This window comes from Microcaecilia unicolor, chromosome 2 (genome assembly GCF_901765095.1).
Source record: "Microcaecilia unicolor chromosome 2, aMicUni1.1, whole genome shotgun sequence".
Classification (NCBI taxonomy): domain Eukaryota; kingdom Metazoa; phylum Chordata; class Amphibia; order Gymnophiona; family Siphonopidae; genus Microcaecilia; species Microcaecilia unicolor.
The window spans coordinates 255,850,913-255,873,342 of NC_044032.1; the positions used below are offsets into that span (position 1 = coordinate 255,850,913).

General features: G+C 48.6%; 1 protein-coding gene across 1 annotated transcript in view; it reads right to left on the reverse strand.

Annotated features, from left to right (window-relative positions):
* The window catches only part of LOC115462003 (synaptonemal complex central element protein 1-like), a 178,326-nt gene that overhangs the window by 101,234 nt on the left and 54,662 nt on the right, over positions 1-22,430 (reverse strand). The window contains exons 8-9 of the mRNA XM_030192050.1: positions 17,375-17,438; positions 15,149-15,215 (exon numbers count right to left, since the gene is read on the reverse strand). Of these exons, the coding sequence (XP_030047910.1) occupies positions 15,149-15,215; positions 17,375-17,438 (131 nt within the window). The remainder of the gene's footprint in view (positions 1-15,148; positions 15,216-17,374; positions 17,439-22,430) is intronic.

The following is a 22,430-nucleotide window of genomic DNA, read 5'->3' on the forward strand; positions in this document are numbered from 1 at the left end:
CCCACCCACCAGGCATCAGGCCTCCCTCCCACCCAGCACCAGGCATCCCTCCCTCCCTCCCTCCCACCAGGCATCAGGCCACCCTCCCACCAAGCACCAGGCCTCCCACCCACCCAGCCAGCCAGCACCAGGCATCAGGCCTCCCACCCAGCATCAGGCCTCCCTCCCACCCAGCACCAGGTCGCCCACCTGCCCTCCGAGCACCAGGGCCCCCCCTCCAAAATTTAAAAGTCATACCTGGTCAGGGTTAAGGCGGCGTCGGCAGCGAAAAGCGCTGGCTCAGCGCGCCTTCAGCCTTCCTTCTGTCTCTCAAGCGCTGGTCCCGCCCTTGCGGAAACAGGAAATGAGGGCGGGACCAGTGCTTGAGAGACAGAAGGGAAGGCTGAAGGCGCACCGAGCCAGCGCTTTTCACTGCCGCTGCCAACGCCGCCTTAACCCCGACCAGGTATGACTTTTAAATTTCAGAGGGGGGGCCCTGGTGCTCGGAGGGCAGGTGGACGACCTGGTGCTTGGAGGGAGGGCGAGCGGGCGGCCTGGTGCTGGGTGGGAGGGAGGCCTGATTGGCTGAGGCAACAGCGCGTGTGCCAACAGAAAGGGCTCTATGTGCCTTCTCTGGCACGCGTGCCATAGGTTCGCCATCACTGCTCTAGATCCTCCAGACCGTTCAAGACGCTTGGGTTATGCACTCCTACCAGCAGAGGGAGACTGAGAACACTAAAACTTCTTATACAAGTAGCCTGTGCAGACCTTCTACTAACCAGTAAAACAGTAACAAAGCAGAGGAACAAAACACCTCCACCTAAACAAAACCACTGAATCCACACTCAGATCTCCTCCCCTTAAGACGGGGGAATTCAACTGCAGATGGGCACAAACGGTACCACAAACTGTCCTTAGTAAAACTCCAGGACCCAAATCACAAGAGCTACTAGAAATATCAGCAACTGAAGTCTAAAGAAAATATCATACTGAACTGTCCGATACACTAGGTGGGTTCTTGAACGGTCTTTCCGTTCTAGAGGAAAGAAAATTAGCAGGTAAGGCCTAATTTCACCTTCCTCAGCAATCCTCCAGACCGTTCAAGACGCTTGGGAGGTACCAAAGCAGTAAACACATCTAAGGGTGGGACCTGCGAAGCCCAGAGGACAGGACTGCAGCTCCAAAACTGGCATCCCCCCTTGCCTGTACATCCACTCTGTAATGTTTGACAAAAGAATGCAGGGAGGACCACACTGCCGCTCTACAAATGTCCACCAGTGGAACAAAACTACTCTCTGCCCAAGAAGCCGCCACCCCCCTAGTGGAATGTGCCTTGAGCCCCATAGGCACCGTACGGCCATGCAATATGTAAGCCGAAGAGATGGCATCCTTCAACCACCGAGCTATAGATGCCTAAGAAGCAGCCGCTCCCTTCTTGGGCCCCCCATGAAGGACAAATAACCTGTATGAAGACCTGAATTCCTCCGACCTGCGCAAGTAAACCTTCAACACTCTGTGCACATCCAATTTCGCCAAATGACGCTGAGAAGCATCCCCCGTCCGGTCCCCCAAGACCGGCAATGAAATCACCTGATTGACATGAAAGGAGGATACCACCTTAGGCAAAACCGAAGGCACTGGACGCAGCAAAACCTTTTCCTTAGAAAACCACAGAAACGGAGGCCTACATGAAAGAGCCTGGAGTTCCGAAATCCGGCGAGCCGACGATACAGCTACCAAAAAGACCACCTTCATAGTAAGGTCTTTTATCGAACAAGATTCCAAGGGCTCAAAAGGAGAACCCGCCAAAGAGTCAAGAACGATATTAAGATCCCACTGAGGAACTACCGGCCGCTGAGGAGGTCAAAGCAACTTCACCCCCCTCAAAAAACGGACCACATCCGGGGAAGACGCAACCAACCTGCCCTGCACCTTACCCTGAAAACACGCCAAAGCAGCCAGCTGCACCTTCAAAGATGACAATGAAAGGCCCTTCTCAAAACCATCCTGCAAGAAATCTAAAATGCACGACACAGAAGCTGTCGAAGGGACACACGCCCGGTCCCCATACCAATCTTCAAATATGCGCCACACACGCACATAGGCCAAAGACGTCGAACGTTTGCGAGACTGCAGCATCGTCTGAATTACCTGAGGGGAAAACCCTTTCCTTCTCAACCGTTCCCTCTCAAGGGTCACACCGTAAGAGAGAACCGAGCCGGATCCGGCATGACAATTGGACCCTGACACAACAGCACTGAGCCCCCCCCCAGCCGCAGAGGCTCGCCTTCTAACAAGCGCATCAGATCCCTGAACCACGGCCGACGTGGCCAATTCGGAGCCACCAACAACACCGGACCTGCATGACATTCTACCCTCTGCAGGACTCGACCTATCAAGGGCCACGGGGAAACACGTACAGCAACACCCACTGAGGCCACGGAAGGACCAACGCATCGATCCCTTCCGCTCGCGGATCCCGACGCCGACTCAAATACCGAGGAACCTGAACATTCTGTGCTGACGCCATGAGATCCACTACTGGCATTCCCCACTTTAGAACTATCTGGTCGAACACCGACCGGTGCAGAGACCATTCTCCAGGGTCCAACATGTGTCTGCTTAGAAAATCCGCGTTCACATTGTCCACCCCGGCCACGTGCACAGCCGAAATCTGCACTAGATGCCTTTCCGCCCAACTCATGAGCAGAGCCGTCTCGATTGCCAACCGCGGACTCTTTGTACCGCCCTGCCAGTTGACATACGCTATCGCCTTTCCTACCACACTTGAGCGAAACGCCAACAGAGCTAGCCGAATTGCCCTCGTCTCCAACCGATTGATAGACCACTGAGCTTCCTCTGTCGACCACCGCCCCTGCACGGACCGACCGAGACACTGAGCTCCCCAGCTCAGCAGACTGGCATCCGTTACCAGAATCAAACACTGAGGAGGTTCCAACGGCATGCCCTTTTTCAGATGGGCCGAGCACAGCCACCACTGGATACTGCGCCGAGGAGCCCCCCTCAATGGCAACCACAACTCCAAACTGTGTACCTGAGGAGACCACCGGGACAACAGAGCCGCCTGAAGCTGACGCATATGCGCCCTGGCCCATGGTACTACCTCTGTTGTCGCTACCATGAAGCCCAGAACCCGAAGGTACATTCTAACCATCGGACTCTGAATGGACATTAACAGCCGGACCTGCTGCTGAAGAGAGGCGATCCGAGAATCCGGCAGAAAAACACGACCCACTGCCATGTCGAACCGAACTCCCAAGTACTCCAGACTCTGCAATGGGATCAACTGACTTTTGACTACATTCACTACCCATCCGAGCGATTCCAGAAATGCGACCACCTGAGCAGTCGCCGCCACACTGTGAGCCCGAGACTTCGCCCGGATCGACCAATCGTCCAGATACGGATGCACCAGAATTCCCTGCCTCCGCAAAGCCGCTGCTACCACCACCATTATCTTGGAGAAGGTGCGTAGAGCCGTCGCCAGACCAAAAGGCAGAGCACAGAACTGAAAGTGCCTCCCTAAAACAGCAAAACAAAGGAAACGCTGATGAGCGTCTCGAATCGGCATGTGCAGATATGCTTCCGTGAGATCCAGTGGCGTAAGAGATTCTCCCTGATGAACAGCCACTATGACCGAGTGCAGAGTCTCCATGCGGAAGGATGGCACCTTGAGCGCCCTATTGACCCTCTTGAGATCTAAAATGGGTCGAAACTGGTCCTCCTTCTTCGGCACCACAAAGTAAATGGAATAACAACCCATTCCCTGCTCGTGCCGAGGAACGGGTACCACAGCTCCCAACTGGATTAAGCGATCCAGAGTCTCTTGAATAGCCTTTAACTTGACTCGAGAGTGACAAGGAGAGGGAAGAAACAGATCCGGCAGCGGGTGCTCGAACTCGAGCGCATAACCGTCGCATATGACCTCCAGCACTCACTGATCTGAAGTAATTTGGGTCCACCCCTGATAAAACAGACGAAGTCGCGCCCCGACCTTCACCAGAGGCTGGACCCGCACACCTTCATAAGGAGGATTTATTACCATTTCCGGCACCTCCAGAGGAGTCCCGACCTCCTTGACGACCCCCTTGAAAGGACTGCGTCCGCTGGAAAAACCAGCTTTTAGAAGGAGATACAAATCTGCCCGGCCTGTACTGCCTCACTTCCTTAAACCGACCTCTAGCTGAACCACCTTGACTAGTCGCCTTAGGCCGTAACTCCAGCAATCGTGAGACCTTGGTATCCCCAAGACCACTCACTACTACTACTACTTAACATTTCTAAAGCATCAGTTTATACAGTGGTGTGCTGGTAAATGTTTAACAACAGGCTCTCTCCCCGGTCTACCTCAGCGCCCCCCCCCCTTCCACCTCTGCGCCCCTCGCCCACCTCTGTGCCCCCCCCCCAAATTGCAGAGCTGGTTATAGCCGGGGAGAGAGCCTGGGGGGGGCAATCTAATTCATGTTTAATGTGGGATAAAATGCCATAAATAAGTAAATAAATATAAACTTTTAATGTTGAGCACCTGATTCTCAAAGTGGACATATTCCAAACACTATAATGAAAATAAAATGATTTTTTTCTACCTTTGTTGTCTGGTGACTGTTTTTCTGATCATGCCGGCCCAGTATCCGATTCTGCTGATATCTGTCCTCATATCTCCATTTCCAGGGCTTCCTTTCCATTTATTTCTTTACTTTCCGCCTTTCTTCTTCATTTCTTGCCCTACATCTGTAAGTAAAAGCTGGGTCCTCCGCAGACTTGACTGTCCAGTGGATCCAGCTCCAGCCTATTTTCTCCATCTATGTGCAGTTATTCTCCTCTCTTTCTTTTCCCTCTTCTCATCTCATTCCTCACTCTTCCCTCCCCTCCATCCATGTCCAGCATTTCTTCTCTCCCCCCTGCCCTGCCCTCCATGCACACAGGTCCAGCAGCAACCCTCCTCTCCCCTGCCCTCCATGCACCCATGTCCAGCAGCAACCCTCCTCTCCCCTGCTCTCCATCCACCCATGTCCAGCAACCCTCCTCTCCCCCTGCCATCCACCCATGTCCAGCAACCCTCCTCTCCCCTGCCCTCCATCCACCATGTCCAGCAACCCTCCTCTCCCCTTCATCCACCCATGTCCAGCAACCCTCCTCTCCCCCTGCCATCCACCCATGTCCAGCAACCCTCCTCTCCCCCTGCCATCCACCCATGTCCAGCAACCCTCCTCTCCCCCCTGCCCTCCATCCACCCATGTCCAGCGACCCTCCTCTCCCCCCTGCCCTGCATCCACCCATGTCCAGGCAGCAACCCTCCCCTCCATCCACCCATGTCCAGCAACCCTCCTCTCCCTTGCCCTCCATCCACCCATGTCCAGCAACCCTCCTCTCCCCCCTGCATCCACCCATGTCCAGGCAGCAACCCTCCTCTCCCCCCTGCATCCACCCATGTCCAGGCAGCAACCCTCCCCTTCCCTGCCCTCCATCCACCCATGTCCAGCAACCCTCCTCTCCCCTGCCCTCCATCTACCCACCCATATCCAGCAACCCTCGTCTCCCCCCTGCCCTCCTCCCCTCCATCTGCCTTCTTCCAGCCACCCCCCCCACTCCCCCGGTCGTCCATCATCCATCTGCCTTCTGCTCCCCGATAGCCCTGGTTTCCTTCCTGCGCCACCGCCCTGCCTTTAAAAATTTTATTTTCCCTCAAGGCGCCCCGGCGTTGAAGCGAAGGAGGCAGGCTCAGCTCGGTTCCAGCCTTCCGTTCCCTTCCCTCACATCATGGCTCCGCCCTCGCGCAAACAGGAAATACGTCAGAAAAGGGCGGAGCCATGATGCGAGGGAAGGGAACGGAAGGCTGGAACCGAGCTGAGCCTGCCTCCTTCGCTTCAACGCCGGCGCGCCTCGAGGGAAAATAAAATTTTTTAAGGCAGGGCGGTGGCGCAGGAAGGAAACCAGGGCTATCGGGGAGCAGAGCGCAGATGGATGATAGACAAGTGGAGGAGCAGAGGCGAGCCGGCTCGCACTGGCCAACAACCGGCTCGCAAGATGCCAATAAATTTAACAAGCGGCTCTTGCGAGCCGGTGCGAGCCAGCTCCAGCACACCACTGAGTTTATCCAAGTCCTCTCCAAACAACATAGAACCCTTGAAAGGTAGAGAACACAACTTTGCTTTGGAGGCCGCATTTGCCACCCAGCCTCTAAGCCAAAGAGCCCTGCAAGCCATCACTGCCAGAGCCATATTCTTAGCCGAAGCTCTTAGCAAATCATAAAGGGTGTCCGCCAAAAACGAAGACCCCATCTCCAATTTGGCCAGGTCCTGAACCAAACCAGTCCTATCTAACGCAGGCTCATCCAAGAGCTTCTCCGCCCAACGGAAACAAGCTCTGGCTATCAAGCCCCCACACACAGAGGCTTGCAAGGCCAAAGCCGACAAATCAAAGCTGCGCTTCAGAAAGGACTCTAGCTTCCTATCCTGAGGATCCCGTAAGGCTGTACCGTCACCCACCGGAATGGCCGTAGCCTTAGTAACCACCGTAACCACCGCATCCTCAGTAGGTCGTTTCAGCAGGGTCAAATCTTCCGGAGGAAAGGGATACAGCCGCGCCATAGCCCTAGAAGCCTTACAAGCAGCCTCCAGCACAGACCATTCCTGAAAAACCATGTCTCTAATGTCTGAATTCATGGGAAAGGAACGGGAGGCTCTCCGAATCCGAATCCCCTTAACCAACCACAGAGGGAGTGGCCGCCGGAGCAAAATTCAAAGTAGAGATCACCTGATCAATGAGCTCTAACAACTCCTCCTTATGGAAAATGCGAACCACTGAAGAATCTTCCCCAGGCCTTAGCCCATCCTGATCCTCAGACTCATCTAAGAGATCCTCCTCTCCTGGGTCACTCCAAACCTCCGACCCAGGCAGAGAAAGTATCTCCATAGGCTCCGAAATATCCACCCGCGGGCGCTTAACTCCCACTGAGCTAGCAGCCTCCGGGGAACAAAAAGCCTGAGAGGGGCCAGCTCTCCAGGCATTATACAGAGACCAAACAAACTCAGGGGGGAAACCAGATCCCCCCGACGCTGCTGAAGCCCCAACAACACTTCCCGCAGTCTCCGCGATGGACCCCCCTCGCTCCCGAGGTGGCAGGTCCATCGCGTGATCCGCGGCTAAACTGGGCATGCTTCCCGCCACACATGGGTCCCCCGGCGCTGGTACGGAATGCGCGGCCAAAAGGGCCTCGCTTCCCGCCAAAAACGGCTCTGTCGAGGCCAACCCGGGACGCGTTTCCACCGTTGCCGGCCAGGAATGTGCGGTCAAATCGCCGCCCAACACCTCCGCCGACTCAGGGGAAAGCACATGGGGCAACAGCACTAACAACTTAGGCTCCCCACAAAATTTACATTGGCCACCTTTCACTTCGACGCTGCGCAAAACCGACACCTCGCAAGCTCAGACATAATGGCCGCGAACACAATAAAAACAAACAGTTGCTTTGTGCTCTGACAGAATAAAAGGCAAAACCGCCTAAGGCAAAAACGCCCTTGAAGACGTTTTATCTCTGGACTGCCACAAGAACGGCCAAAATAGCCGACTTTTAAAAACGTTTATTTTATTATTTTTTTTAAACCTCGTTGTTGATGCCTAAACGCCTCAAGGGTACAGAACGAGGTCTGTAGCCGAGGTCAAGCAGTCCTCCAGAGGAAGAGCACAGGGGGAGGGACCCGGCCACCCGGGTGTGACACCCCACAGGGAATAAGAAGCCCCTTAGGACTTGCACCCAGTAATAGAGATCCAAGTGTGGGTTCTCTAACAATTACAACCCAACCTAGAAACCCCAATCGGGCCTACCAGACTGAGTACACTGCACAGGCTGCACACATCTACCCTCTGCTGAGACTGAGAAAATACTGGTTGGTAGAAGGTCTGCACAGGCTACTTGTATAAGAAGTTTTAGTGTTCTCAGTCTCCCTCTGCTGGTAGGAGTGCATAACCTAAGCGTCTTGAATGGTCTGGAGGATTGTTGAGGAAAGGCCCGTTTCTGAAAGCAATGAAACGGGCGCTAGCAAGGTATTTGTTTTCTGCAATGAATGTTGTGAAAGGGATTTTTAGGATAATTGTGTTGTGTTGGTAATGAATAATTTACATTGTTGTATTATGTGCAATATCTAGGGGGCGGGGGTGGTGAACTGTGAGGGTGTGGCGGGGGAGAGAGTGAGTGTCCATCTGTCCATGTTGTGCATCAGTGTGTGTGTGTGTGTTTTTTTTGGGGGGGGGGTGTTTGGGAGGGGGGCGGTGGTTGTGTGTGTGAGTGTGAGAGACAAAGATCGTGTGTCACAAAGATAGATTGTATGTGTGTGTAAGTGAAAGAGGGTGGGGCAAAGTTGGAGTGCGGGGGTGAGTATCAGTGTGCGTGTGTGTGCAACATCCGAAAAGAACACATAGAATCAAATAAGGACAACATATGTCCCCTTAATCTGGATCCTCCGTTTTCCTTGTATTTATAGACTTTGATACGAATAGCTCCCTCATATGTTTCCCAAACTTTGAACAGATACGAACGGCTATAATCTTACCACACTGCAAATAGAGGAAAATATGAGTACACTGGAAATATAGAAAAATAAACCAGTCAATATTGTCGTTTCAGCGATGTTCCTGTCCTGCGTGCCGCACAGAAAATGACCCCTTCTACTGACTCTCCTCCCTTATTCCCATACACTTCCCTCTGATAGGTCCCTCGACGTCGCGTACTGTTGCGTGGCAACTGTGCACCGTTGACTTCACTCACAGAAAATGACCCCTTCTCCTGATGCTCCTCCCTTCTTCCCATACACTTCCCTCTGATAGGTCCCTTGACGTCACGTACCGTTGCCTGACGCTCCTCCCTTCTTCCCATACACTTCCCTCTGATAGATCCCTCGATGTCGCGTACCGTTGCCTTCACTCACAGAAAATTACCCCTTCTCCTGACGCTCCTCTGTCACGATCTCGGATACTAGAGGTATGTGAGCCCTTGGGCTACTGCCGTTGAGTGGCAGCAGCAGGCAAAACTCCCCGACCAGGACTGGGCAACACAACAGACAGGACAGAAGCTGCAAAGCAGGAACACACAGGACTAGACCTCCACTTCACCTGCACTTAGCCACTGTTCCCCAGGAGTTGAGCACCTGGGTTCTGGCGGCCGGCAGGACTTACCGGAGACAGGAAAACACAGGAACAGGGACTCTAAAACAAGCTTGACAAAACAAGGACCAGGAAACAGGACTGAGCTGCCAAGGATAGGGAAACTGGTCACAGACAGTTGCAGAGGTACAGTTCACAAATCTAGGCTCAAAGAAACTTCTGGCATTATGAACTGTTTCAGCTTTCCTCCAACAAGGCTCAGCTCCAGCAGGCTTTGTTCTGGACTCCTCTGCTGCTCTCCTCCATGAACCAACCCATTGAGCAGGCTAGTCAGAGGAATGACAAGAGCTGGGAGGGTCTATGCAACTTCCACTCTTCTGCTTCCCCATAGCAGGCAAATTCACAAGCAAAGAGGTAAGAGCTCCATGGCTATCCAACTGCCATCTTATATCACCCATTAACATATTTACAAGGAAAAAGCAACAGAAAAAAGGCCCAAAGGAAACAACCTCTGCCTCGATGTCAGAAACAGCTTACAGTGCATCCAAGTTGTCTCTGAAAGATCAAGAAATATTCATATTGTATTCCTAAAAAAGGAACAATTCTATAGCAGAAAAAAAGCTTTAAGATCCATATCTTATATTCAAAGGCAAAATCACCACTATTAGAGTAGAACAAGCATTGCTGCCCTCCCAGGAACTTTCCACATGGTCTGTAATATTCTAACTATCTCCTGAATGCTGTAAATCCTTGATACTGAATGCTAGAGACAGCTGGCAACTGCAGGCAATTCTTTTCGGTTTTCTTGTAACATGCATGAATAAACCACACCAAGAACATACAAAGAACAACACACAAAATTAGAAGCCATATACCTTTATTGGTGTGCAGAATTCATCACAGATCTCAGAAGTGGTACAACGATGGATTACAGCCTACACAGGAACTCTTGCCAAATCTGTGATAAGGCAGCAAGACTCAAGGCAAGGTGGATGCTGGAGGGACACACAAATAAGGAGTTGTGGAGCCCTCTTTATACTGTGTAGAGATGACTCTCTAACAAAGCACCAATACCTAATTCAATTATACCTTTTGCCCGTGTAGAGGGCATTGGCTAGAGTAACCAGAGATGATGCACATATCTATTACTAGGTCTGAGAACTGAAGTCCTTGGAGAAGGAAAAGAACAAATAGTCTGTTGTGGAGGGATCCAGGTAGTGTAAACACAGGCATGTGAATAGTTTTAGATAAGAGAAAAACAGACATACTCTGAGGCAAAAGGTAAGACTGGATGAAGGCCTTGAATATCCAGGGAACCTCTTAGGCCTCTGAAAAATCTAATTCCCAGCACAGCTCTGTGAGACCAATTTTTCAGTAACATAAGCAGGTTAGCTTCATTCTGCATCACTCTGTCTCTTGGAAATTGGGGTCACAGATGCACCCTATGCAGCATATTATGCATCTAATAAGCAGATATAGCACAAGTAAAATAATCGTGCCTAGGACTATACATTGTAAAATGCCTGTCAGGATGTGTAATAAGCCTTCTCCTAGGAACCCAAAGGGATTCCAAACTGTTCTCATCGTCTTTCTAGCTTTGTCCTGAAGTTCTGATATCTCATTCAGGTACCCTGTATCACATCTTCATTATCAGAGATGTAGGTACAACATTCTTGTCCTATTAGAGTGCACACCCCTCCTTCTATGGCTAGTATATAATCTGTTTTGTAGTGATACTTGACATATTTGAGCAATTTCAGCATTTAATTCACCTAAAGCATCATTAGTTTTATTAATTATCTGCCTGGGTATATCTGAGTTGTCCAGGAGGGGCTTTTCCAGATTATTTGCCATATCCCGTTGGCACCAGCCAGTAGCCAACTTTAAGCTCTTCTACCACAAATACAGTACATGCCACAAGGGAGTACTTTAGATCCTCCTGGTCAATTAACACCTTCTGCAGATACTAGCCAATCATAAGTTGCATTAAATAAATAAGGATAATCACACTCTTTTGCTTTCCTGACTTGCACAAATAGATCTGTCTGGTTCTGTTTTAAATTGGTTCACTTCTTTCCTCACTGAGCGGACCTTCACTGTTACCCACCGCTTGACTGTATCCTCTTCACATTCTTTCACTTGTGGTGTTCCCCAAAGGTCTGTTCTTTCTCCAATCCTTTTTAGCATCTTCGTTAACCCTCTGGCAGATCTTACCCCTCTTCAGAAATATTTGACCTCTCTATCCACCAGCTTGTACTCAATCTTGATAAAACTGTTGCTGGCTGGGTTGCTGGTCCATTGTCTCAGCCCTCATATATGCCAGTTCCTTTTGATATTCCTATTCCAACAGTTACAGTTTTCCAGTATCTTGGAGTCTTGACTCTAAGCTATTGTTTCATCAATATATTTTACATACTCTTCAAACTGGTTTCTTTACTCTATAGAGACTTCGTTACCAACGTTCTTTTCTTGGTTTTTATTCACTTTACACACTCATTCATGCCCTTGTGATTTCTCTGACTATTGCAATGCGGTGTTTGCAGGCAGGACCACTGAGAGACACAGCCAGGCCCAGGGCAGGGCCACCGACTGCCCCCACATTCAGGCCACTGCCTCCGCCCGCCCCTTACCTTCTCGTGCCTGACTCAAGGAGGTTTGATGGTCTGATTGCTCTTCCCTTGGTCTGTCGTCTCTTGCTCCTGTGTGCCAGGACCCAGATAATTGCATTAACCCGATAACCCAGGTCACCCAGATTATCGCATTAATAAAATCATCCAGGTCCTGGCACACAGGAGCAGGAGACAGACAGACCCAGAAGCAGGCAGGCAGGAATTATGCCCCCCCTGCCCCCCCTTTCGGCAGCCCTGTTTGCAGGCATTACTTCTCTTCAGTTAAGATGACTTCAGACCCTTTAAAACACCACTATTTGCCTACTCTGCCATGCTCAGTTTTGATCACTTAACTCCACTTTTTATTCATCTTCATTGGTTACCCATTCATTTTCATATTTCATTTAAAATGTTATGCCTCACCTATAAGTCATATGACTCAAGACAACCTTCCTATCTAGCTGCTTCTATCTTACTCCTTATACACCATCCCATATTGTTAGGTCTCTAGACTCAAATAGATTAGTTCTTCCAAATCCAAAGCAGGCCCATTATGAGTCCACTTGCTCCTCTGCTTTTTACTTTCTTGCCCCCAAACTTCTTCCACCCAACATCTGTTCTGAACACTCTTTTCCCAAATTTAAGGCTTTAAGTGCACTTTTTAGACTGGCCTTCGGTGATGCTGAACCGCGGTCGACTCGTGGGGTGTAAACCCTTGGGTTTCCTGTGGACACACAAATGTCAAGTCCTTGTTTGAATGAATGAGATTCTTTCCTATCTATTTTACTGGAGTTCTTTCATGTTTGTTTTATGTTATATGTTTTTAATGTAAGTTGCATCGATCCACACATTAGAAAATGACCTTGTTAAAACATTAGTGTTGTTGCTAAATGTTCAGTTGGCTCATTCTGATGAAAAGGATGCTACCAGTGGTGTGAGGCAAAGTTTAGTTCTTTCTAACATTTTTGTAAGATATTGCTGAAGGGCTGTCTGGTAAGGTTTGCCTCTTTATGGCTTGATTTGTATATCTTTGCGGATGATACCAAAATCTGCAATAGGGTAGACACCCCTGATAATGTGGATGTCATAAGGAAGGACTTAGCAAAGCTAAAGGAATTGTCTGGAATTTGGCAGCTTCGATTTTGGGCTGCATAAACCTGATAGAATGGTACAGTTTAGGGGGTGAAGAACTTTTGTGCACGAACAGCGGGTCTTGGGTGTGATCGTATGTGATGATCTTAAGGTGGCCGAACAGGTAGAAAAGGCGATGGCGAAAGCTAGAAGGATGCTTGGGTGCATAGAGAGAGGAATGGCAGAAGGAAAAAGGAAGCAATAATGCCCCTGTATGACTCTGATGAGATCTCATTTAGAATATTGTGTACAATTCTAGAGACTGCACCTTCAAAAAGATATAAACAGGATAGAGAAGGTCCAGAGGTCAACTATTAAAATGGTCAGTGGTCTTTGTCATAAAGCATATGGGGACAGACTTAAAGATTTCAATATGTATACTTTGACTACTGCCACTTGCTTCTCACAGATCTCCTACTCAGTAGCGTACCAAGGGCAGGACGGTGGGGGCGGACTACCCTGGGTGCAGGCAGGCAAGGGGATGTGCAGAGCAGGTGTGCGGCTGTCGGCTCTGGCGGTCCCCTGCCCCCCACTGGGAGGCTGTTCCATGTATCCACCACCCTTTCTGTAAACAAGTATGTCCTTAGATTACTCTTGAGCCTATAACCTTTTAACTTCATTCTATGCATAATGTATTTATTTTTATTGGCACATACATACACACACTTACACCTGTCTTCCAGCAGGTATAATGTAAGAATTTGCTTTTCCTGGGGTAAAGGAACATATGTTGACTTTATAAAATAAGAGCAGCATATGCACCTATGTGTCTTTCCTGACTAGATGCCCTGTTATAACAATACCACTTTATATGAACAGGCATTTAAAGATTATTTTAAAGTGATTTTATAATATTATTGTGCAAGCTCAGGGGTTATTATTTGCCTATTTTATTAATTTCATTTTGAAGGTTACATACTGAAATGGTAAGGTCTATATTAATGCTTTGTTTTTGTGGATTGGGGGACAGGGGAGGGTGTGTTTTTTTTCTTTTGCGGGGAAGGGGGAATTGTTTTCTTATACCCTTTTTCAAAAATTGGAGGTTTCTCTCTGGAATGTTCTACTTGGGAAGCAATTTGTATTATTTTTTGATTGTTATGGTGCAACTGTTAATTGTATATTATCTTTTGTATTGTTGCCATATTGCTTTCAAATAAAAGACCTCTAAAATAAAAAAAATAAAACGAATTAAATAGTGCTTAAATCAAGACTATTGCAAGAGTGGAAGGTGAAGAGTTATTACCTGAAAGGGGATGCTGAACTATAAGCAGTATGTAGTTACAGCATTAGGTTAAAAATAAATAAACCAAGGTTTTAAAAAGGCTACTTTGTTACTCTGAAAACAAAATCTGCCTGCAGTCCTTCCTTGAAGAACAAACCCACTACTTTAGATGAAGGGTGAACAGTTCTAGCTTTCTGACACCCTCATTCCTGCAGCTCCAATATACTTTAGGTCCTGCAATACAAATATCCAATAGATTACAGGTCCTACAATGTAAGTTCGTTCAGGGAGTTCTCTCCAAATTATAACCATCTCTGGAAAAAGGTGACTAAAGTCACCAGAAGCAAAAAATAAGTAATGAATTCTATTAGAGCAAGCAATTTGTAATACAACAGTACAAACCCCATCCTTTCATGTGAAAAAAATTAAGTTACAGAAATTCAAACATGAAACTTTTAAAGACTGCTTATAGACCTATGACATGAAAATCAGCCTCTCTCATTTTGGATCTTCTACTCTAGTCACCTCTTCCCAGAGACTGTCACAATTTTCCTGCTTTAGGGGACCTTTTACTAAAGAGTTGCTGCACGGCAACCCGGAACTACTGCCAGCCCAATGCAGGTGCTAGTGGTAGTTCCACCCCCAGTACGCACAATTTCTGGCGCAGCAGAAATATAGAAAACATTTCCACAAGGGTTAGAGCAGGAGCCCTAACCACCACCTCAATGGGTGGTGGTAAGTGCTCCCTCCGAAATGGCCGTGTGACAAGTGGAAAGTTATAGCACAGTCCATTTCATTTGTGGCTATTTTCACCCAGTGCAGTAAAAGGTGCCCTGATATGCAGCAAAAACAGCCACTAGCGCAGGGCCTCATTTACTGCAGTTTAGGAAATGAGCCCCTTAATCTTCTGTTCCTTCACAATTAGTTCCTTCTTTCTCTTATTATTAGCTAATCACGGGATGCTTATTAACCATTAACAGGCATGCAGACACTTATACTCTTTTGAACACAGCCCAACATTTTTCATAGATGGGTTTGATGTCCCTGAGCACCAGTATGGAAGGGGTTAAAAGGTTCTACTTACCTTCTTTCAGCAGGAGCTCCGTCCTGCTCCCCATGTTACTGATCTCTGCAACCAGCCTCTTCGCTGTCTAGAGTAAAATGAATACCCAGTTGGTAGTGTGAGCTCAGGATGGCTCCAGATTATAAACAGGTTGTCTGGTCCTCATTTCAAATTTACTTTTCAAATACTCCAAGAATAACTTTGACTTACCTGATCCAAGAATAACTTTGACTTACCTGATCCCTGTGATCTAGAACCAGGTGTTCATTAAAAGCTAGCATAAACTAACTGCTAAGAAATACTTACTGTATTATAATTTTTGGATTTCCACCTGGCTCTGCTTTTGTCTGTTTTTTTCTTTTTGTACATTAAACCCACAAGTGATAAAATTAGATCTACAGGGACCAGGTTCCACATGTAAGCCAATTATAATCAGCTATATGTGGAACTTGGCCCATAGAAAGCAGAGAAATTAAGTAGATTAAATGAGTGCTTTGGGAGGGTGTGATACAATGGCTAAAGGGGTGGGATTTGACATACCACCTTTCTGTGGATGCAATCAAAGTGGTTTACATATTATAAACAGCTGTTTATTTGTACTTGGAGTAATGGAGAGTTAAGTGACTTGTCTAGAGTCACAAGGAGCTGCAGTCGGAATCAGCACTAGTTCTCCTGGTTCTCGGGCCACTACACTAACCATTAGGTTACTCCTCCACTCCTAAATGTAAATAAAACTGAACCCAAATGCTTCCAAAATGGAGATCTGGAGGGTGAGGAAATTATCTCCCATCGTAACTTTGAATAAAGAAGTTATTACACAATTTTGGGTAGGCCTGGGCCTAAGGTAGGTGAGCAGAAGAATCCTGCCCCCACTCCACAGTTAATTCAGGGGGCTGGCTCTGTTGTATAGGAATTTCCTCAATATCCAACTCATAGACCATTACATAGACGACTCCTTAGAAATTATGGATTGTAAATTGCTATCCTGGTCTAAATCAGGTTCACTAGGGCTTACTACTGATATAGAGACCAACTAAGTCCTGGTTAAATGCTTAAGAAATATTATTCAAAAAAATTTCCTACTATACTATGGAACTGTCCTGACCTATTTATTTATTTATTTGTTGCATTTGTACCCCACATTTTCCCACCTATTTGCAGGCTCAATGTGGCTTACATAGTGCCGTCAGAGGCGTTTGCCCAGTACAGTGCTTGAAGTCATTGGGAGTCTTCATGGACATGGACAGGAAAACCTCATTGGCTAAATTAAAAATGACTTGATGGTGCCTAAAAGAGGGGCAAGGCACAGAAAAAAGAAAGGGAAGAACCTGACCGTTCAGGGCCTAAAAACAGCCCGATGCCAACAGAAAAGTAAGAAAACTTAAACCCAGGCAAAATAAAACTAAAGAAATTAAAGGACAGGATGGAAAACAGGGCCAAATAAAGCAGCCACAAGAAAATAACATTCATTTTAATATGCTGTGCACTGGGTTTAATTTGAGGTTTTGTGTAGGGTTAACTTCTGCACAAAACTTCTTCTGCATCATGGACCCAGAAACAGTGGCGTTCCTGGGGGGGGCGGTGGGGGCGGTCCGCCCCAGGTGCACGCCGCTGGGGGGGGTGCCGCGCGCGACTGTCCTCCGTTGTTCCATGCGTCTTCTCTGCCCCGGAACAGGTTACTTCCTGTTCCAGGGCAGAGAAGAAGCATGGAACAACGGAGGACAGACATGTGTGGCACCCCCCCCCCCCCCAGCAGCGTGCACCCAGGGGGGGGTTTCCTTTGCGGGGGGTGTCCTTTCGCCGGGGGGGGGGGGGGGGGGAGTCCACGCTGCATCCGGGGGGGGGGGGGGGGGGGCGCTGCACATCGGCGATCCGCCCCGGGTGTCAGCCCTCCTAGGAACACCACAACCCAGAAATGTGTATGCAGAAGTTACGCTAACCACATGCTACTTACAGTCTGCACTAGCTTTCTGCATCAGCCCTTAATAGAATTATTCTTTGAACTGAATATGGGAGAACTCTCCCACCTCCAACCTTGGAATTACAGTGCTAGTACAAGCTGACTCCTTAACCAAACTATTCAGCTTTCTACTAAGCTTATCCAATTTCAATCGAGACAAAATACTTTAAAAGTAAATTATCTTCTCCAAAATGGCTGCAGAATAAATGTACTGCATCCAGAAAAAGTGCAGAAACTGAACTCCCTGCTCCCCATATTTTTGGATAATAGAGTTGTAATTTCCTTACATGGAACTCCCAGAGGCTCTTGTGCTTCTCAATCAGTTCCTCCAGTTGTTTTTCAAACTCCATCCTAAACACACAAGACAAGAAAGGCAAAAAAAGACTGGGATAAAGACCAGCTGTTCACATACTTGAAACAACACATAAAAAAAATAAAAATGGAAATACAATACTTCCAGAGGTTCCTGACCTTTGAAAAGTACTACTGAGTTTATTCCCTAAAATCTGCCTGATACTGCTGCTGGCTTATACCAATGGAAGAAACTATACTTAGCCACTCCCCATAGGAGGGCTGGCTGAAGCATCAACCCAGCCAGTCAGTGGTTGGGAAAGTGGGTTCAAAGCATGGGATTCCCTAGTTACAGGCTTTTTTTCAATAGAAAAAATGAGAAAACAATAACAAGGCACTGTACAAGGCAGACAGTAGACACCAATCTATTTCTAGCAAGCAGCTACCCTTTTATATATTCTCCTTTTTTTTTTTTTTTGGAAGGCAGCACGGAACAGAAAGAAAATGGGCCTGAAGAGGATGGAGTTGGATTTTAATCCAAAGACATTCTGGAGGACTGACTGGCCAAATCTAATGTCACATCTGGAATTCTTTTCTATTTAGCAGAGTACGGAAAACGTGTATTTCTGTTAACACACACACTACCACCACCCCTACCTTGAAGAGCACTGGTGGTCTAGTGGCTTCTTCGGGGGCAGTAAATAACTCCACTCTTTCCTGCCCGCCTTCTGCCACTACTCTGCCCAGCGCCATATTTTCAAAATGGCTGCCGATATTTCCCACAGTAGTCTCGTGGTCTCAACAGTCTCATGAGATTGCCACAGGAAGTCTTGGCAGACTACCAGGGCTCCGAGGGGGGGGGGGGTTGTAGTGTGCTGTGGCAGTGGCGTGCAGAGCCTCTGGACCCTCTGCCACTGCCCAATTGCCCGAATGATCAGTCCGTCCCTGCCCTAATGAAGCTGCTTTACAAACCTGACTCAGATAAATGTAGATGATGTTCAAGGAGTTTTTGTATGGGCAAGAGGAGTGTGGTAGCCGTGTAAGTCCACTCTTAAGGTTATCAATAGAAATCAAACAAAATAAAACATGGAAAAGAAAATAAGATGATACCTTTTTTATTGGACATAACTTAATACATTTCTTGATTAGCTTTCGAAGGTTGCCCTTCTTCGTCAGATCGGAAATAAGCAAATGTGCTAGCTGACAGTGTATATAAGTGAAAACATTCAAGCATTACTATGACAGTCTGACAGGGTGGGGGGATGGGGGTGGGTCGGAGGTATGCATGGGGACATCAAAGCATATCATTGATATTCTAACAGGATGGGTGTGGATAGGTGAGGGGTGGGGTGATCAACAGAGACATACAGCTTTATGGTTTATAATGGGCTAGGAACCCCAGATCCTTGTTAAGTCCTTTCTGTTGGGTGTTAAAATATTCAATCATTCTGACTTCAAAGGTCTTATGTTCTTGTATGGTTTTAAAGTTACCTTTCAGTATTCTCACTGTGAAATCACTGGTACAGGGTCCTGGTTCTGTGAAGTGCTGTCCCACCGGGGTGGGGGCCCTACTGGCTGTATTGTTCGTGTGATGTCTATGTAAATTGAATCTTGTCTTAAGCATCTGGCCTGTTTCTCCAATATAGCATCCTTCGTTACATTTTTTACACTGAATGATATATACCACATTGGAAGATGAGCAAGTGAAAGATCCCTTTATGTTGAATATCTTTCCTTTGTGGATAACTGTGAGGTCCTGTGAAATATTTTGGCATAGTTTGCAACTGGATAAATTACAGGGACGTGTGCCCTTCTGTTCCTTTTCAGTCTGTGATGGAAGTTTAATTCTGATTAGCTTGTGTTTTAAGTTGGGTGGCTGTCGGAAGGCCAGTACTGGTGGGGATGGGAATATCTCTTTCAGTAATTCCTCTTCCTGGAGTATAGGTTATAGATCTCTTATGATTTTCCTCAGTTTTTCCAGCTCTGGATTGTATGTCACTACAAGGGGAATTCTGTCTGTGGATTTTTTCTCCTTGTACTGTAGCAGATTCTCCCTGGGTGTTTTGAGGGAGCAGGCAATATTCTTGGAGATTATTTGGGGGTTGTAGCCTTTCTGTTTGAAGGATGCAGTCAGGCTTTTAAGGTGTCTGTCTCTGTCCCCTGGGTCAGAGCAGATACGCTGGTATCTTGTGGCTTGGCTGTAAATGATGGATCTTTTTGTATGTGAAGGATGGAAGCTGGAGTTGTGGAGGTAGCTGCATCTGTCTGTGGGTTTCTTGTATATAGATGTTTGTATACAGCCATCACTGATTGAGACCGTGGTGTCCAAAAAATTGACTTTTTCTGGGGAGTAGTCAATTTTGAATCTGATTGTAGGATGGTATGTATTGAAGGCAGAATAAAATTGTTTCAGAGTTTCTTCACCCTCCGTCCAAATCATAAAAATGTCATCGATGTACCGGTAGTATTTTAGAGGTTTGGTCTGGTGTGTATTCAGAAATGTCTCTTCCAGCTCAGCCAAAAAAAGGTTGGCATCCTATTCTCCAGGTCGGAGGCACGCAGCCATGAGAGTCTGCGCATCACCACACCTTGAGCAGCGGCCCTGGACGCAACATCAAAGGTGTCATACACCCCTCTGGCCAGGAATTTTCTGCACGCCTTCAGCTGCCTGACCACCTCCGAAATGGCTTGGCTTGCTCAGGAGGGAGCTTGTCCACCAAGCCCGCCAACTGCCGCACATTGTTCCGCATGTGTATGCTTGTGTAGAGCTGGTAAGACTGAATTTTGGCCACGAGCATAAAGGAATGGTAGGCCTTCCTCCCAAAGGAGTCTAAGGTTTTAGAGTCTTTGCCCGGGGGCGCCGAAGCATGCTCTCTAGAACTCTTAGCCTTCTTTAGGGCCAAATCCACAACTCCAGAGTCGTGAGGCAACTGAGTGCGCATCAGCTCTGGGTCCCCATGGATCCGGTACTGGGACTCGATCTTCTTGGGAATGTGGGGATTACTTAAAGGCTTGGTCCAGTTCGCCAGCAATATCTTTTTTAGGACATGATGCATGGGTACTGTGGACGCTTCCTTAGGTGGAGAAGGATAGTCCAGGAGCTCAAACATTTCAGCCCTGGGCTCGTCCTCCACAACCACCGGGAAGGGGATGGCTGTAGACATCTCCCGGACAAAGGTCGCAAAAGACAGACTCTCGGGAGGAGAAAGCTGCCTTTCAGGGGAGGGAGTGGGATCAGAAGGAAGGCCATCAGACTCCTCGTCAGAGAAATATCTGATGTCTTCCTCCTCCTCCCACGAGGCCTCACCATCGGTATCAGACACAAGTTCACGAACCTGTGTCTGAAGCCGTGCCCGGCTCGACTCCGTGGAACCACGGCCACGGTGGGAGCGTCGAGAGGTAGACTCCCTCGCCCGCACCGGCGAAGCTCCCTCCGCCGACGTCGTTGGGGAGCCTTCCTGGGAGGCGACCGCAGTCGGTACCGCAAGCGGCACCGATGTCGGAGACCTCACCCCGGGCAAGGGGCCAGCCGGTGCCTCACTCGACAGTACCGGAGGGGAAGGGCGCAACAGCTCTCCCAGGATCTCTGGGAGAACGGCCCGGAGACTCTCGTGCAGGGCGGCTGTGGAGAAAGACATGGAAGCCAATGCAGGAGTCGAAGTCAGAGTCTGTTCCGGGTGTGGAGGCTGTTCCGGGCTTTCCAAGGTGGAGCGCATCCTGAACAGAGGGTGAGCGGTCCTCCCGGTGCCGATGCCTGCTGGGTGCCGACTCCCTCGGCGACCCAGAGCTCTCGGTACCGACGCGGGAAGGAGACCGGTGTTGATGCTTCTTTGACTTTTTCAAACGAAGCATGTCACCGGAGCTTCCCGGTACCGACGAGGAGGACGTAGAATCCAGCCGTCGCTTCCTCGGGGCCGAGGCCGAAGAAGGTCGGTCTCGGGGGGGCTGTACCGCAGGAGCCCTCAGGGTAGGGGGAGACCCACCCGAAGGCTCACCGCCACCAGCAGGAGAATGGACAGCCCTCACCTGCACTCCAGACGAAGCACCACCGTCCAATGACATCAGCACTAGTGGAGGTCCCGGTACCACCAACGCCGACGCAGCCTTCCGTTGTCTCGGCCCCGACGATGCAGAGGGTCGATGCCTCGATGCAACCGATACAGTCGCGGCCGAGGGCGGAGGTCTTGACGCTGTCGACGTCGACGCACTCGATACTCCCAGTGCCGATGCCGACGAAGAGCCCGAGAACAAAACGTTCCACTGGGCCAATCTCGCTACCTGAGTCCTTTTCTGTAAAAGGGCGCAAAGACTGCAGGCCTGCGGACGGTGCCCAGCCCCCAGACACTGAAGACACGACGCGTGCCTATCAGTGAGAGAGATTACCCGGGCGCACTGGGTGCACTTCTTGAAGCTGCTAGGAGACTTCGATGACATGGGCGGAAAAATCACGACGGCGAAATCAAAACTCGTAATTGCGGTAAGGCACCAAAAAGAGGGGGAGAAAAAAACTCAACCCGAGGCCTCAAAGGGGCCTACCCTGAAAATGAAAGAAAACTTATCGGGGCCAAAAACTAGAAATACGGGGAAGGGAAAAAGACCGAAAGGCCCTTCTCCGAAATCCCTTTTTTTTTTTTTCTTAGCGAAAAAGTCAAAAGACGCGCGAGGGTCAACTTAAGGGGCGCGAATGGCGCAAACACGACCGTACCGAGCGCGGACAAAAGAAGACTGACGAACACGAGCCGGTTCGGGCGGGAAGACGGCCGCGCATGCGCGGTGCGCATGGGCGCGCGAGGACTAGCAAAGGCCTTTGCTAGTGAAGTTTCCTATTGGAGGGGCTGCCGTGGACGTCACCCATCAGTGAGAACAAGCAGCCTGCTGTCCTCGGAGAATAAGTTAACATTGAAGTATTTTTATTTGGTTACTTTAATCACATTGTCGTTATTGAACGTTATACATTACCCTTGATCTCAAATACCTGAAATGAATTGTATATCTATTTTCTTCTAAGTTACTTTATATTTTCTATACTTCAATTGTAATAATATTCTGTAC